Raw genomic sequence first — 16,459 nt, 5'->3', positions numbered from 1 at the left:
AAAATGTGATATATCTATACATCCTAAAATATATAGACTTATTTTTAGATGAAGCGGGAAATACCCAAAAGAGATGGGGATATACGAGCACAATTATACATTACAACTTTTGATTACAGGCATTGCCAATATCTCCGTATACATTATCAGCTATTATCCTCGTCCTTAAAACAAGGTGGGATATGGAGCTAAGACATTCAGTGTAAAATAAAACAATTACAAATACAAAAACAAAAACAGTGAAGCTAATTTGACTAAATAACAAACTACAATTTCAACCTCGGTTGACAGACCATCAAACGTCAGATATTTTCATTTGTGCTATATTGGCGTTGATGAACCCTAAGAATGTGGATGAGTGGAATCTATTGCCATGTAGGTAACTAAGACTAGAAGATACTCCGTATAAATCGACCAATATAAGCAGGGGAAACCTGTACACAACCCTCTTCTTTTGCTTTTTCAAGGCAGTTTACATGATTCGATTACTTCACTCACGGTTTTATGGGTCTCTGGTGAGATCATGTTCAATGTCATATGAAACGTCTGAAGAAAAAGATAGAAAACAAGTCAAGATGAAACGTCTGGAAAATAAGATAGAAAACAAGTCATATAAGGGTAGTAAATTTGAGAAAATGGCAACAGGAAAAGAGAAGAAGCAAATTGTGATGAGTTTGCATTTGTGTATTCCAAATATACTTGTATTCCCAACAAATTTTTACTTCACAAAGCTGCAGTTCACATTCAATTTCAAAAATCGTTCCAAAAAAATGAACATGGACAATAAATCTTACAGAAAACATCAACTCACCACAAATCTCTCCAGCACGGGTACAAGTACTTTCACGCTGTGATCCGGTAGATAATTTGCAATAGCTTTGCGTATGCTTTTGCTGGTTACATCAGGGAAATGCCTTTGATATTAGAAACATAAAAAAGAAGCGTAATCATAAAACAAGAACAAGGGGAAGGGGAAGAAAAAACCTCTCAGTGGAGAGAAATGCAAGCAACAGCGCTGCATATGCTTCAACAATCATTTTTTCAGCTTCTTTCTCCCCTTGCAAGACCACTTCCTCAGCATCCTGTACAAAGTAGGAGATACATCCATATTTAGACATTCCGCATGAGATGAAGATGTTATCCATGATTAAAATGACTTCTGTGAATTTTAATTGCTACATCATTGCTATTTCGATTAGCTAAACCCCACAAGTGGAGTATAAACATTTGATAACATGAAAAACCAGACATCTAAATTTAAGCCGGATACAAGTGTTTGTTACAAAATTACACATACACACACCCTTGACATATTTTTTTCAGATTCCGCTCCACCCTACAGGACAACTTCCACGGTCAACTACTGAAAAGAAGCAAAACAGGTGAAAACTTCTGACATTTGAGACGCTTTATTACTCACCCATGACTGAAGTTCTTCTTCGGCTGCCTCACCAGCTCCTCTGTTGGCCAAAAAGATGGAACATAATAGCGGTATCACCCCTGTATTAACTTCAGGCAACCGACCCGAGTAATGTACTGAAACCTCAGCAGCTGCAAGCCGTGATCTGCATGAAATGTCATAATTTAACAACTACAAGGAACGTCATAATGTAACGCAGACGGAACAGTCTAAAAGCTACTCACGCCAGGACTTGATCATGAAAGCCAACAGTCACATAACAAGCTGACAATCTTCCTCACAACCAAGCCTCAACACTAATGGCTACATGTAATCCGGCACAAACACATCTATCCTTATATACCTTCTAGCTATTTCTCATTAGCAGGGCCTCTAATCAGTCATAATTCCTCCGGTTTTTTTTTATGTTCCCATTTACTGTAGACTCATGTTTCGAGGAGAGAAGATTGGGTGTAAGAAAAAGGTGGAAAAAGTAAGAGACATGTAATAAAATAATGGGTAATAGTGGGTAAAGTAGGAAAGAGATGATGAAAATGTGTAATTATTATTAAGGAAAAGGGGTAAGATGGTACTCCCTCCGTCTCTTTTTGTTCTTTACGTTTGGTATTTTTCACGCGTTTTAACGATTAATTAATTTGCATCGGGATTCCTCAATTTGTTTTATTTAAACAAGATAATTTACGTTTATTTATAATGTTTTCACTTTTATCAAAATCTGATATTGGGAAATGAGAAAAATTTAATGTCCCAATGAAAAAGTGTGAGAGATTAAATTACCCAATAAATTTAATTGGTTAAAATAATAATTGGACACAAATTTTGATAGAATACTAAGTCATTTATGTGATAATATAAAAGGAAATGTAAAGAACATTTTGAAATACCCAAAAAGGAAAACGTAAAGAACAAAAAGAGACGGAGGGAGTATAAAATATTGACCAAAAATAATATAACGTAGAAGTGGTGGATACATAAAAAAAACACCTCTTTTTAGAAAGTGGATACATACAAAATAACCGGAGGGAGTACAACCCAAGCGAGAATACTAGATAGATTGTGTTGATAGAGGCAACGTATAGGATAAGAATGAAAGGATTTATATTTCTTTCTAAATACCTCAAACTAACAAAATATCCCAGCATCACTTGGCAGCATATTTTACATAACTTCTAATAAACCAGACAACAAAAAATAATCAACGGATAACCAACTAAAAAAAATCTTACTATAACATCATGAATACCACCACATTACCACAGCATTATAAACTATAAACAGAGACAGATACTGAGATAGGTGGGTGGGAAAAGCATGAAAAGGAGAAAGGCAGAGAGTACTCATTTTAACTAACCTGTTTTCACCATTATTCTCCACCATGTTAACTAGCAAGCCCAAAATTGTAACAAGAAAGTCCAACTCTTGGTCATTGAGATGTATATCTGTTTGACTTTCAAGTTCCAAGACTGCACCAGTGAACAAGGTTTTCTCTTTTCTCTCACCAGAGGTGAAAAGACTAAATGAGGGAAAATTTCTTGCTATCAAAGACGAGAGTGTTTCAAGCCCACCACAAGCAGCAATTTGCTGACAGCCAACAGCATTATCATTTGTCAGGTTCATGAGTACCTGGAAAAAAAATGTATGGTTCATCTTAGCTTAAAAACTATATGCGAAACTATAAACATAGTATCCTAAGCAAGAGTCTAGCGCACAATATATGTTAGATTTTCTGGTTAACCGGAGACTTCAGCCAGAAGCGTTAACAGAGCTGTTCTCCCAAAACTGTAAGGGAAAGTAAAAAATAACCCTGGCATGATGAAGACTTTTAAAGGGTAGACCGACCAAAGAAGACTGCACCACACTTTAAAGACCGAAAAAAGTGATTTATTAACTAAAAGACAAAAACGGAGAATCTCTTTGTTGATGCAGGACCCCGGAGAGATGTTTGCCAGGTGAGAGGCATATACAGATCATTCGGCTGATTAAAGTAAAGTCTACTCGGCAAAGGACACAACTGAAAAGATGAAAGAAACCATTGGAGAATGACAGGCAGAAGCTGAGCAACAATCTTAGAATCTTACCTTGATAGCAGTCAGCAGGCAATCAGCAACAAGGCTGGAGTTTTCTTCGCTAATAGCAGTTGTGCACGAAGTATCACTTGAAATACGATCTCCATCGTTTTGTTCAGCATTGCAAAAGTCTTCTTGGTTCAACATTGGCTGAGAAAGAGATTCTTCCAGACTCAACATTGGCAGGGAGAAACATTCATTGTCAGCATTTCTAGATGCTGGCCTTCTTTTCTGTTTACATGGTCCTCTATGTCTCCCACGTAGTGTTTCCCACTTAGAGGGTGCAAGGTCCTCTTCATCAAATGCAAATGGATCCTGATTGTCATCTAGATCTATAAACACGTCGTCAATATCATATGGGCTTTTCGCAAGAGGCAGCTTTGTCTTTGAACTATGACCATTCGCAGGTGCTCCAACATTAGAACTTTTTGATGTGAAACTGCATGAACCAGATCCAGAGGAGCTGGCTGCTTTCTCTATCAAGCAATTTCCCACCCCAAACCCTGTTGTAGCTCCAGAATTTGATGATAACTGGAAGCCAGACAACCGCTCGCTGCTCTGTGATGTACTAAAACCTGTATCTGAGGAGCATCTTCCCGAGCTACTACATTCTTGAGAAGAACGCAAGGAGGAAACCCCATTGCTATCCACTAACATGTTTTAAAGAAAGATGAATAAGCCACTAAAAAAAAGTTGAAAAGTGAATGTCATAAAATAAATGATAGCCAACAAGATGCTTTTAGGAATCAGCACTTTTATGGGACAACATTAAGTCATGCACACAGCTGTGCTGATAGCACGAGCCCCTCAACTTACTAGTTACCTGTGTTAATTTGTTATTAATGCTAATGACAGATTATTCCCACAGAACTAAGCAATTATTATGCTAATTCAGATGAAGCCCACGAAACTAAAAGTGTCTAGCAACTACCTTTTCGTTCAGCCTTCAAACATAACTCACGACAATGATCCGACCCATTTGAACGATTTGTAGGCATTTCAGGACTAGAGTTTGTGGATGAAGTTCTCAGTAATGACAGTTCTGCATATGAATGCAAAAAAAGATATAACCAGTAAGTCATATCAACATAGAAAGGCGGATAATTCACCAGAAATATTTCACCAAACTAGTTGTCAAAGATACCTGAGAGAATCTTGATAAAACTAATCATGAGTTTTACAAAGGATAAAGAAGAGCCTTGACCAGCAGCCAAATTTCCTTTTAGTCCAAGCAAGTGACTCTGAAATTACGTAGTTGAAAATTAAGGTGCGAGAGACTAGAAAATCAAGCAGACTGAAAATTTAGAAGTGATTAGCTCCTGCCTCACTTTAACATATGAAAGAAATGACATAAAAGATGAACAAGCAAACAATGATAAATCATTTACCTGATTTTCCTTGCTTAAAAATGTAGAATTCTCCATGATTTTTAAGCACTTAAAAAGCTGTGGAAGACTTTGTAGCTTGCCATCTTTCAACTTCCTTATTGAAGCTGCTGTAACATGCTCAATTGAACCCTGGAGGAGGCATGTAAAATCGTATTATTATACAAAACAGTTATTAAAGCATATATCAAAATAAATCAAATAACAATTATCATACTGTTCCATTTCTCTTTTCTTCTGCGGATATTATATCACCTTCAGGCATCCACACAGGGTTGATGAATATAAACTTCAAATCAAAACCATAGTCTAACCACAAAATTATTATTTGCTCAATAAGTAAAAAGTTACCCAGATGCAAAGCCATCAAATAATTATTACTTTCCAATTCATTCAATCAAGACAAACATAAAAGAAAAAACAAAATATATACAGTAACTCAGCTTTTATCCCAAGAACTCCATAACATACTGAAATTCTCCAGCTACAACCACTGGCTGCAAGGGTGCAATTTAATCATCTGAGTGGTGTAGACATAAAAATTGTGCACAATAATACACAAATTTGCACTCACAAAAATTGTGAAAAAAGGCGGAAAAAAAGTCAAACCCACCGGCCACAGCACTGCAGCTTCACAGATAACAGAAAGACTCAATTTCCAGACATACAACTTCAATTTCCAGGCATTAGCATGATAGCATCTCACTGCATAACAAAACAAATAATGCAACAAAAGTAAACATACAAAGCTCACACCTCCAAATTCGAATGATAATTTAGTGCAAGCTCAAAAACTGCATCAAGTCCTCCCAGCACTCGTATTTTTTCCTTGAAGTTTCCACCTGTTTTCCTTACGAAGCCAGAGGTATCTGAAAAAACACAAAAAGGGATCAATGAAAGATCATGGAAAATGTTTTTCTATTTAAAAAAAAAAAAACTGGTTAAATTGAAGCTGGGCAAGTCTCTACATCAGTAACAAAATACTACAGAGTCCTACATAAAGACGCTATAGTTAAAATACAACTGAATGACAATGAAGTAAAATTACACTACCATATCTTCAAAACAGCGTTTTGCAATTCTAGGCACAGCCGGGATTAGAAACTGACATAAGAACTAGTTTTCTAGCTCTTGTCCTATATTGGTGTAGGCTTACGAGTATGTATGAAGGTATTTACTTCATTGATGGAGGAACTTTTTTTGGGGGGAGCATACAAAGAATGGAAGGCGAGGCTCGAAACCAGATCATATATCAGAACACAGCTGCACAAACAGCTCTATTTCCCATTAATAACAAACCCCCACTATTAGAAAATCAAAGAAACACAGGTAGACTCGTCTACTGCACAAGAAAATATTCTTCTGCACTCATCTATTTGAACTCTTAAAATCCAGCATAAAAAGATATAGGTTGAAGAAAAAGACAAAAGGAGGGGAGGGGGGAGTTCCACATGGAAGTTATTCTGAGACCTCACAACCACACACTCCCCACAAGATATACGTAGTACAAGAAAAGAAAACCTAGAAGAAAAAATAATTTGTGCCAGATCGATAGCTTCATCAGTGAAGACCAACCGAAGCAGATAGACGTTGTCGAGAAAACAGACAGAGCAGAGACCAGAAATCAACACCAAGTCTCCGAAAATAAAGGAAACGTTGAATTCGCCACAGGCGCATCAACTAATGCCCCTAATTTCAGGTTATTAAGTTTCGTTATTAGTTGAGGAAACTGACAAGTCTTAGGTTTACCAACATTCTAGAAGCTCGATGTGGTACGCCGATCTGAGATATCCACATAATGCACCACATCAATATATAAAAATCCAATGAAGTAGTATGCGTGAAAAGATATTTGGACCATTGCTCGCCCCTGTATGTAGACCATCCGATGTAGTACAGGAAGAAACCAAAAAGCTAAACAGGAGAATCTCTCTCCCCCTAAGAAAAGAAGGATTAATACAGAGAGGAATGCCTCAGCAAGATGGGAATAAAATAGGACCAAATTGTAAAAGTAACATTGAGCATAAAAATAAAACTAGGCACGACTACAAACTATGGAATGTGCCACATCCTGATTCCTGAAGTTCACCTACTAAAAGGTATCAAACATGAAAAGTTTAATTGTCAATGCACATCAAAGAATACGCCTTACCTTCAATAGATATTGTTGACAAGCAAGCCTTTTCAATAGTCAACAAAGATATCCAGTTTGGATTCAACTCCGGCCTTGATATGTCATCATTCTCCACATTGCTAGCCTTCAAATCCTTACAACTAACAAGAGTCTCCAGGACTTTTTGGATTATTGTAGCGGAGCTTGAATCCGTCCTTTTTTTGGTATCCTGCGACAGAAGCATATCCTTCCGCAGCGCAAGAAGTTTCTGGCTGATGCTTGGTGCTTTATCAGGAATAGTTTCAGTAACTGTTGGTTTCAACAACTTCAATAGAAACCGAACTGATGGAAATGAATCCAGAAGGTAACTGTCCTGACCCTGAAATAACAAACATAGAATGAAACACTTGAATATTAGTAACTTGAAAACATTTAGAGACAGGGAAAATAGCTCATCAATTTATGATTATCCTTTTTTAATCAGTATAAGCATACAACGGATATTGAAGTTAGAGAAAGCATTTTTTAATTAAATAGAAAGTTCAACAAGCAACTGAAAATTTAGTACAAGAAGGAGACTTAAAGCTACAAGAAACAAACACAAAGGGATCAAGCATTCTTCCTCCTTTCTTAATAGGTCACAACACTTTCCTTTTTGGGAAGTTTAGGTGTAACATGGGCTCCTTAAATACTGTGTCCCCCCAACTTAATGTTGCAACTAAAAAAGAACAAAGGAAGTATTATTTAGAAAGCATCAGTTGCTTATCAAAATAGCTTCATCTACTCCTACCCAAGTACCCAACCATGGAATCACAAATACTGCAATCAAACAATTAAGAGTTCCAAGCCACCTGCCAGGCTTTCACTCAACTTTTGAACATCGAAAAGTTCACAAAGCCCAGAGAGGACTTTACACCTTAGCAATAGCACACCAGCATGATTCAGATATCTAAAGCTACATCCTTCAAAGATAAAACTACATGCATCTGGTAAAGTTTACATTAAGAGGATCTTCAACTTGAGCTTCAGAAAATTCCATATACCATGCACCTAGATCTGCTTGCTCAGTGAAAAATCAACTCAATCTCATGACCACCTTAAAATCCATCACAAAGAAGGCGTGTAAATCGACTGTGTCAGAGTGAAGAAAAAACAGAAATTCTTGGCTGGATATGATTATGTGAAGAAAACATGAAGCCAGTTCTTTGTAAACGACCTACTAGTTAACTTCTAATAAATTAAATGTGCAATCAAAATATACATAAAGATCAAGACTACTACAACGTCATCCTACCCAACTTGACCCATCCCTAAAAGTATGCAACTTAAACCTTACACATGCAGTGGCTCACAAATTGATAAACAAATCCGGAAGCTCACCATCAATGGAAAAGAAAAATCTTTTTCACATTCACTGGGGTGAGATCATTGTAACCTAATTCGCGTATACGAGATTGTGTACAGGTATGCAATTCGCTAAATGCTAACTAATATTTCCTTTGTTCTTATTTACATGACACAATTGAGTTTTTGACACTATTCACACATGCTCTTTTAACTTCATTTTGTGATTTATACTTAAGAAAAAACATAGTCGTGTGGGGTCTTATTAGATTCGTCTCAATAAATATTTTTTAAATATCAATTTTTTATAATTTTTTCTTATCCATAATTGAAGATATTAATGTTAGAAATCGTGCATTGGCAAACGTGCCTAAATAATTGTGTCATATAAAAAGGAACAGAGGAAGTATGTAATTAGACCCAAAATGCTCTACTTTCACAGTTTCACTTATGAATTCACTTTTTCTTCGCAGAGGGTTTGGCGAATAAGGTAACTGTAGGGGGTTTAAAGTGAAGTAACACTGTAACAGCAAGCGAATTGACCACTCAACGGCCTACAACATCTGTTCTTTGATTATTCTGGACGTGAGAATAACATAATACTCCATATGACATGCTTGGAGTGTTATGCGGCTTGCTCTAACATATGCAACTTTAACTATACACATGCAAAAAACAAAGGGCGGAGAAAACAAGCCCCTAGTCCCCAGATAACAAAATTAATAAGATCACAATCAACTTTTCAAATAACAGTTAAAACAATATACTCCCTCTGTTTTTTTTATGTACTCACTTTCTAAAAAGAAGTGTTTTTTTTGTTCTACCCACTTCTACTTTATGCTATTTTTGCCAATCATTTTTTGCCATCTTACCCTTTTCCCTATAACTATTACACCTTTTCATCATCTCTCTCCTACTTTACCCACTATTACCCATTAATTTATTTCATCTCTTAGACTCTTACTCTTTCCACCTTTTTCGTACACCAAGTCACCACTCCTCGAAACAAAAGTCTACAGTAAATGGGTACAAAAAAAAAGGAGGGAGTACAAAAATCTAAGTCAGCAAAAAGCGTATAGATTGAGAACAGTTTCATTCGAAGTTCAACCTCAAAAAATATCTAAGAAAAAAGTTTAGTAAGGAACAGAGGATGCCAGCAATTACTTACATCACTTGTTAAAATATAAAACAGAGTGGCAGCAGCCAAATTGCTCGGTGAATCGTCAAGGCTCAAATCCAAGATGGAATCAATAATTGTCTTCGCCATGCTGAAAGAATACAACCACAAAATTACATATTGTAAATATGACAAAGTGTTTGTGATGAAGATAAGGTAAAGAAAATGTAGTTCTGATATTCAAATCTTTCATGGACATTGTAACTGGCAAATATTTTGCGAAATAAACCCAAAATGTATATCAAACCAACGAAAAGAGCCACAACCTTTGTCTATGTAGTTACTGGCTTGTTTGTATAGGTTAACATATTAAGAGTGTGGTAATGGGAAAATGACTATTTGACTAATGAATTAGTGAGAGCTTAACGTAAGAAATCCCCTGTGTAACTCCTTCATAATGCATCTCCCCTACAGCCCTACTACGTAAACATTTTTCTTCATTGATTTCTCGTTGCCACAAATTAGTACGAAGGGCTAAGGGTACGGATATGAGTAGAAAAGAAAAAAAAAAATTAAAAAGGGGAGAGCAGATATACAGTATGCAAACATGTACAGCAGACATTGCATAATAAAACTTACAACCATTGCATTAATCTGTGATTTATGACTAATATCACACAAACTTTCAAAAAAAAAATATCACACAAACTGTATGTTCAATGAAACCTGCTACCCATTGCACTAGATTGAAACCACAAGCGCTAGCACATGATCCAGAAATGTTGATAAGGGCTGTGTCTAGTTAACTTATTTCTAGAAGACATTAAACTCCCATCATATAGTGGCCCATTCTTCCAGGATCTTTCCAGCATCAGAACCAATACAAATGCGAAGCTTTTTGCACAAGTGCGTGATTATAATAGAAAGATTCTAGTTTGAAAAACTAACGATGCATAACTGGGCCTCCCAACATAAACACTATTCTCTGAATAGCTGTTTGACATATAAGCAGAAATTTTTACCCGTCAAACTTAATGAAAGTTAACTCGGTGATCCCAGAAAAACCAGCATCATTTACCAAATATGTAGTCTCATGCAGCTCGTCAAATATTCAAAATCAAACTAACCTGAATGTCCTGACTTGCTCTAAAACTTAGTCTATTGAGTGTTTATTTCGAAACACATGGTACTCTATAGCTTTTCAATCTAGCATCCAAAGGCTGCACAATCCTCACATCAATCCTATGAGCCCTTATGCACTACTGCACAACAAAAATTCATTTAGGAGTCCTATTCTTCCTCTTATTCATGATTTAAACAATTATCCCTTTTCAGAATAATATAGAAATACAAGACATCCGGAATTCACAGACTAGTATGGCCTGTTTTTATCTCTAATTCTCTAATTTTTCTCCATCCTTAACCTCCGTGCCCATACTAATGCTAACCTTAATCTGGCACGGATAGACCTTATCTTTAATTAGAGAATGCCCAGCTTCACCTTAAGCTAACCAACAACATAGCAACTAAGAGTCTATACGCACCCGTTTCTCATCTTTACACAACCTCAAATGGGACCAATAAAACTCCGAATTACGTAATTGTTCTAAAGTAGAATGCTCTCCACTGAACTCGTTTGGTTGAACGTAAACAACTTCCTACACTTTGTTTGTGGGAAACAGAATTCCTAGGAAGGGTAACCTCCCATGAATTTGTCAACCAAACAACTTAACTCACTTCTGATTCCTAGGAAGTGGCATTTCCCATGATTTTAGATGTTAACCAAACAAGCACTAAATTATCCCTAGTTGATAGCAGTGCTAATATTGCAGAAGTGTTCTCTATCTAAACCCTAACTTACTAATTAGCAATACACAAGCAACCATTCATAGTTCAAAATTCAATTCCCCAAATTCATAATACCTAATTCATAACATTACACAACATGCCCAATTCAAAATGACTTTAACTGAACTGATCACTGCATAATACCATTTAACATTTATCCGAAAAAATCAAATTGAATTGAAAATTGATACCCTTGAGCTTTAAGGAGGCGGCGTTGTTGAGGTGAACCACAAACATTCAACAAAGACAACAAACTCGCCCTCCGAACCCTAACCCCTTGCCCTTTCCTCAACCCATCCAAAGCAAAATCCACTTCATCCACACACTCCATCATCTCCCCATACTCTTGCGTCTCCATCAACGTCGTCGTTATCGTTTTTGATATTGGTGTCTCTCTCCTCTCCCACTCCCTCTCTCTCTTCCCATCATTCAACCTCCTCGCTTTCTCTCTCCTCCCATTTCCCGGCGCCAACAGCTGTAACGCCGCCGCTGATGAGCTGTTATTGCTGTTATTCTCACCCTCCGAGTTGACCCAGCGAGTCGAATCTTGGGATGAAAACGTGAAACTCCCGAATTCTTGAGGGCTTTCTTGGAATTTCTGCGAGTACGAGGTTGATGCCGTCGTTGTCGTTTCCGTAAAAGCAAAAGGGTCTTCTTCTTCTCCTTCAAAAACCTCTTCTTCCATCAGTAATTCGTCGTTTAACGATAAATCTGAATACGTTCTCCCGATCTTCCGCCGCCCGTACGTCCTCACAATCATCTGAATTTAATTTTTTTTTTTTTTGACAAAATCGTAAAATTAATTCGATAACTTTCAAAGAATTTGAATTTAAACGGATAGAAATTTGGGGTTTTTTTTCTGGAGAATTGAAGAAGATGATGAAGATCTTCAAAGCTCGACTCGCAGGTAAGAGGAGAGAGAAAATGAAGATTTGATTTTCTGGAGATTTTTGTTTTATTTTTGTTTTAACTTTTGGGTGAATTTGAAAATTCGGTGTAATTCCAATTTTGTCCCTTTAGTTATGATGGAAAAACTTTATTTTTGAAAAGTGTACTGTTAGAAAAAGGGTAGTTTAGGAAAAAGGTTGGATGTCAAAATTGTTTAATCCGTTGACGTTGGGATAAATTGAATTTTAACCGTAGGATTTAGGGCGAATTAAATGTCTATTTTTTTTTTCCTTTTATCTTTGGTGTAGTATTACTAGTTGATGTCTTGATGACTTGACGGTGGATTGAGTTAGTACGCATATACATCTATGAAAGGTAGCCTGAGTTTAGATTATTTCTTTCGAGTAACGGTCGAATAGGGTCTATAGTCGGTTATGAAATAGGTATTTGGGTGTAATAGGTTCGTATATGTTAGGGGGAAAAAATCTATTGATAACGTGGTACACTTGACATGACACCTGGTACATGATAGGATCGTGACGTGGCACAAGAACAAGGATCAGTTAAAGACTCTAGCAACGCGTATAAACAACGGCCTTGACCAAGTCAGCAAATAATTGAGAACAAGGGGGACGTGCCCTACGATTATGGGATTGAGGAGTCAGCCTCAAACGGCCTACTACCAGCATCTTCAGGCCAGCCTACCCAAAAGTTTCAGCCCTCTCGTCCTTGTGCTCAGCAATATTTGCGAAAGCACCAACCACCAACTCCAACAAATCATGACCATGATCAATAAAATCTCGGGAGTACCAGCTCCAATCAAAGAAGCACGCCTAGACAGTTATGCCGACTCACCTTATATTGACCCTATTGACGTGATCGACATCCCAAAACGCTTAAGCCCGTCCAACATGCCCATGTACGACGGAACCACCGATCTAAGAGACCATATCTGACCTGCAAACAACGCATAATGACCGCCCCAATCCCGAAACATATGAGAGAAGCCAGCCTGTGCAAAGGATTTGGGTCGACATTGGTTTGCCCAACCCTAAAATGGATTACCAGCCTCCCCAACGGATGCATCACCTCATTTGCCCATCTCGACAACATGTTCAATCAACAATTCCCAAGCAGCAGAGACCTGGAAAAGCAAACAAGCGACCTGTATCGGATAGTCCAGACGGGCCCCTAAAGGATTATCTAGCCCTCTTCATCAAGGAGAAGGTGAATGTCCCAGATTGTGATGTGCTAACAACTATTGAAGCATTCCTCCAAGGATTGTACGGGGAAACCGACCTGTGGAAGGACCTAGTGATGTACTCATGCAAGAAGTTCGAAGATGCTCAAGTGAAGGCGATGGTGCAAGTCAGACTTGAGGAAACTCTTCATTGCAGCAAAGGGCCAACATACTACACCTAGACAGACAAGAGAGTTCCATACACCCGGAGGCGAGATGACCATCTAGCACCGTATGCTCGGCCCCAACAACATATCTCAGTAGTGGAAGAAGACGACGATGACTACAAGGACAACCCAAACCTTCCACCTTGGATTAACATATACTCTTTTATGTTGATGTTGTGGGCTTGGTGAACCATGTAGCCAAGATAAAAAAGGTAGTACAACGGTTAGCAAAATCCAGCAAACCCAACGCGATGAAGGACCCATCCAAATGGTGTGATTTTCATGGATATATCGGACGCACAACCAATGAGTGTGTCGCCCTAAGGAGATAAGTCACATACCTGCTGAAGAATGGACACCTCAAAGATGTCACATACAGAGCAGCTCGTATTATGTTTATGCGTTGTTCATTTACGGGGAGGGGGCTTTTCTATTCGAACACCAGCGGGAAATAGGAGTAGCGAGTGCATAGAGGATAGCAGGAACACTTAGGATATAGGAGACCAATTAGAAACAAAAATTTTGTTTCTAGATTTTCGTTTTTGCTTTGCAATTTTTTTTGTTTTCCTTTACTTCGTTCTTGAGCTGAGATTTGTTGTGGAGCAATAGAAGCAACGCAAAGAGGAAGCTTAGAACAACAGCGATTAACCTAGATTAGGTCAGCTAGGAGTTCAAATTTGAGTTTAGATTCTCGTTTTCTAGGATTAGAATCCGGAAATTCCAGATTCTCTTCTTCATTGTTTTCTTGTTTTGTTCTTCAATTTTCATAAATTTTGTTCTTCAATTTGGGAATTCAAATTCAACTATTAATGGTATAACTCTCTCTTTTATTCTTTAATCCTCCCCTTAATGGTTTGTTCTTAATGTTTGATTATTTTTATGCTTGATTTTGTGATTGGAGATTTAGAATTGGTGATTAATTTTGGTTAAATTTTTGGTTTGTTTTTCTTATTTGAATTTTCTGATTTCTGATGTTTGAATTGGTTTAACTTTTGCAATTAGAATCATGATTCATATTCTTTTAATTAGCTTGATTGCAATTTTCATTTGCATGAGTGAGTAATCCATAATCTAGATATTAGGGATGAAGTTTTGGATGTTGAATTGGGTATTTTGGTGATTAATTGTGATTAGGACTCTGCACCGGTCCAAATGTGGCCCGGTCCGGACCGGATCCGGAATGGACCGGATCCGGAATCAAGGTTTTTTCGTGTTCGGAGAACGGTCCTGAATTATTCCGGACATAACCGGTCCTGTCCTGAAAATTTCGGTCCGGACCGGTTCTAGACCTGTTGGTCCAGTTTTTTAGTTTTATAGTTTTCTTTAAAATAACAAAAAAAACCTGGGTTTCATATAGTGAAAACTGAAAAGCCAGATTATAAAAATACCCGATGTATAAATGACCACAGACTACACATAAAAATTTAAAGCAAACAAACGAATCTTGTTGTATTTTGCTTTTGATCTTCGTTTAAATTCATTATATACCAAATCTTTGTTGTCATCATTTTCATCAGACACACTGCCACATCCCATACTTGTTAGATCCTTTCTAAAGTAGAAAGTGAAAGATAAAGAGACAGGGACTCAGTTATTTATACCCGCGAAGGAGATCGATGCCCTTGATGGATAATGTGGAGACAGAAAATGGGTGATTAAATTTATGGGGTTTAGATGGGAGGATATTAAGCATTAGATCTGGAATGAAATTTATGGATTTTTGGGAGGAGATGTAAAGAAGGATAAAAGAGAAAGGAAATTACTCAAAGGTTTGACGAGAATGTGGCTGGAGAATTGGGAACTTGGAACAAAAGGCCAAAAGTGTTGGCCCCTTCCCCAAAACAATAATAATAATAATAATAATAATAATAATAATAATAAAAACAGAAGTATTTAATTCCTCTACATGGAATACCGGATTTTAGGACTATTCCGAATTACCTGGATTTTGTCTGGTGCTGTCCGGAATCCGGAATCAATGATTTTCTTGGACCGGTGTCCGGTCCTGAATCCACCGGTCCGGACAATTAAGGTCCGGTTCCGGACCGGATTCCAGTCCCGGTCACATTCTGCACACTCCTAATTGTGATTGCATGTTAGTTTGATAAATTTATTAAATGATGTTTGATTCCATGTCTAGTTAGTTTAGGATTAGCTAACCTAAATTGCTAGAATTTTGGAGTGTTTAGCTTCAAATTTGCAAAGTGTGATTTTTGGCTTGCATTACTTAATTTGGCTTGTTCGTTCTTGAGTTTCTTGATTGTAGCGAAAACTAGATTAGGGCAAGTTGAGAAGTGCTTGAAACCGAAAGGTATTCGAAGACATATATTGGTCATTGCATTCATTTGTTTAGTCACTGCATGTCATGAGCATTTAGAATATTCGGAACTCTCGATTCAAATTCCTTTGCCAATTCCCGAAATGTCTAGAGTTTCTTTTACTTGATTTTCTCTAGTTAATTTCTTAATTCTAAAACACCAAAACATCCTTGTTTGAACTAGCTTGCGTTATAATTAGTTCATTAAAATCAAACATCCATCTATTGGGACGATCCCTTTGCTTGCCGCTATAGTCTATATAGTTGGTTAGTTTAGTAGTTTACAAATATTTTTTGATTAAGTGGTGTTCGTCAACGACACGAAAATCGATTGTCATCCGCCAATTTAGATAAAGCAATAGAATATGAATTACTCCAACAATGAATGCAATATATTGGATAATGATTAAACCACTCTATGTTTCAACTGTCAAACATGCAAGGTTTCCTTTCTTCAAAATCTAAAGAGTGACTGGTTTCAAGCGAGTGTGTAACACTCCCACAATTCTCTCTTTTCTAAAGTACCATTTTAATATAAAAATATAGAGAATTGT

At 37.2% G+C, this 16,459-nt stretch overlaps 1 protein-coding gene across 2 annotated transcripts; it reads right to left on the bottom strand.

Moving 5' to 3' along the window:
• Nucleotides 1–82: 82 nt before the first annotated feature.
• LOC110786582 (wings apart-like protein 2) lies at nucleotides 83–12,242 on the bottom strand. Of its 2 annotated transcripts, none has more exons than XM_056833377.1 (13): nucleotides 11,485–12,242; nucleotides 9,497–9,596; nucleotides 7,024–7,363; nucleotides 5,628–5,740; nucleotides 4,875–5,003; nucleotides 4,631–4,727; nucleotides 4,418–4,528; nucleotides 3,499–4,136; nucleotides 2,772–3,043; nucleotides 1,421–1,565; nucleotides 985–1,082; nucleotides 812–893; nucleotides 83–584 (listed from the first exon to the last, which is right to left on the bottom strand). In XM_056833377.1, the coding sequence occupies exons 1-13, from the start codon at nucleotides 12,051–12,053 to the stop codon at nucleotides 534–536; spliced, it is 2,745 nt and encodes a 914-aa protein (XP_056689355.1). In that variant the 5' UTR covers nucleotides 12,054–12,242; the 3' UTR covers nucleotides 83–533. The 2 variants fall into 2 exon arrangements, with proteins under 2 accessions (XP_056689355.1, XP_021846828.1); XM_021991136.2 differs by having other exon boundaries at nucleotides 83–546; nucleotides 11,485–12,240.
• Nucleotides 12,243–16,459: the final 4,217 nt, after the last annotated feature.

This window comes from Spinacia oleracea, chromosome 6 (genome assembly GCF_020520425.1).
Source record: "Spinacia oleracea cultivar Varoflay chromosome 6, BTI_SOV_V1, whole genome shotgun sequence".
Taxonomy (NCBI): Eukaryota; Viridiplantae; Streptophyta; class Magnoliopsida; order Caryophyllales; family Amaranthaceae; genus Spinacia; species Spinacia oleracea.
This window is presented reverse-complemented; position numbering and strand designations above follow the sequence as displayed.

Excerpts from the sequence above, each read along its gene's own strand:
- LOC110786582 (XM_021991136.2), bottom strand. The coding sequence starts at position 12,053 with ATGATTGTGAGGACGTACGGGCGGCGGAAGATCGGGAGAACGTATTCA. Across the intron at positions 5,741-7,023 it reads GTCAACAATATCTATTGAAG|ATACCTCTGGCTTCGTAAGG; the intron begins GTAAGGCGTATT and ends GTGTTTTTTCAG. Across the intron at positions 1,566-2,771 it reads GAGAATAATGGTGAAAACAG|ATCACGGCTTGCAGCTGCTG; the intron begins GTTAGTTAAAAT and ends CATTTCATGCAG.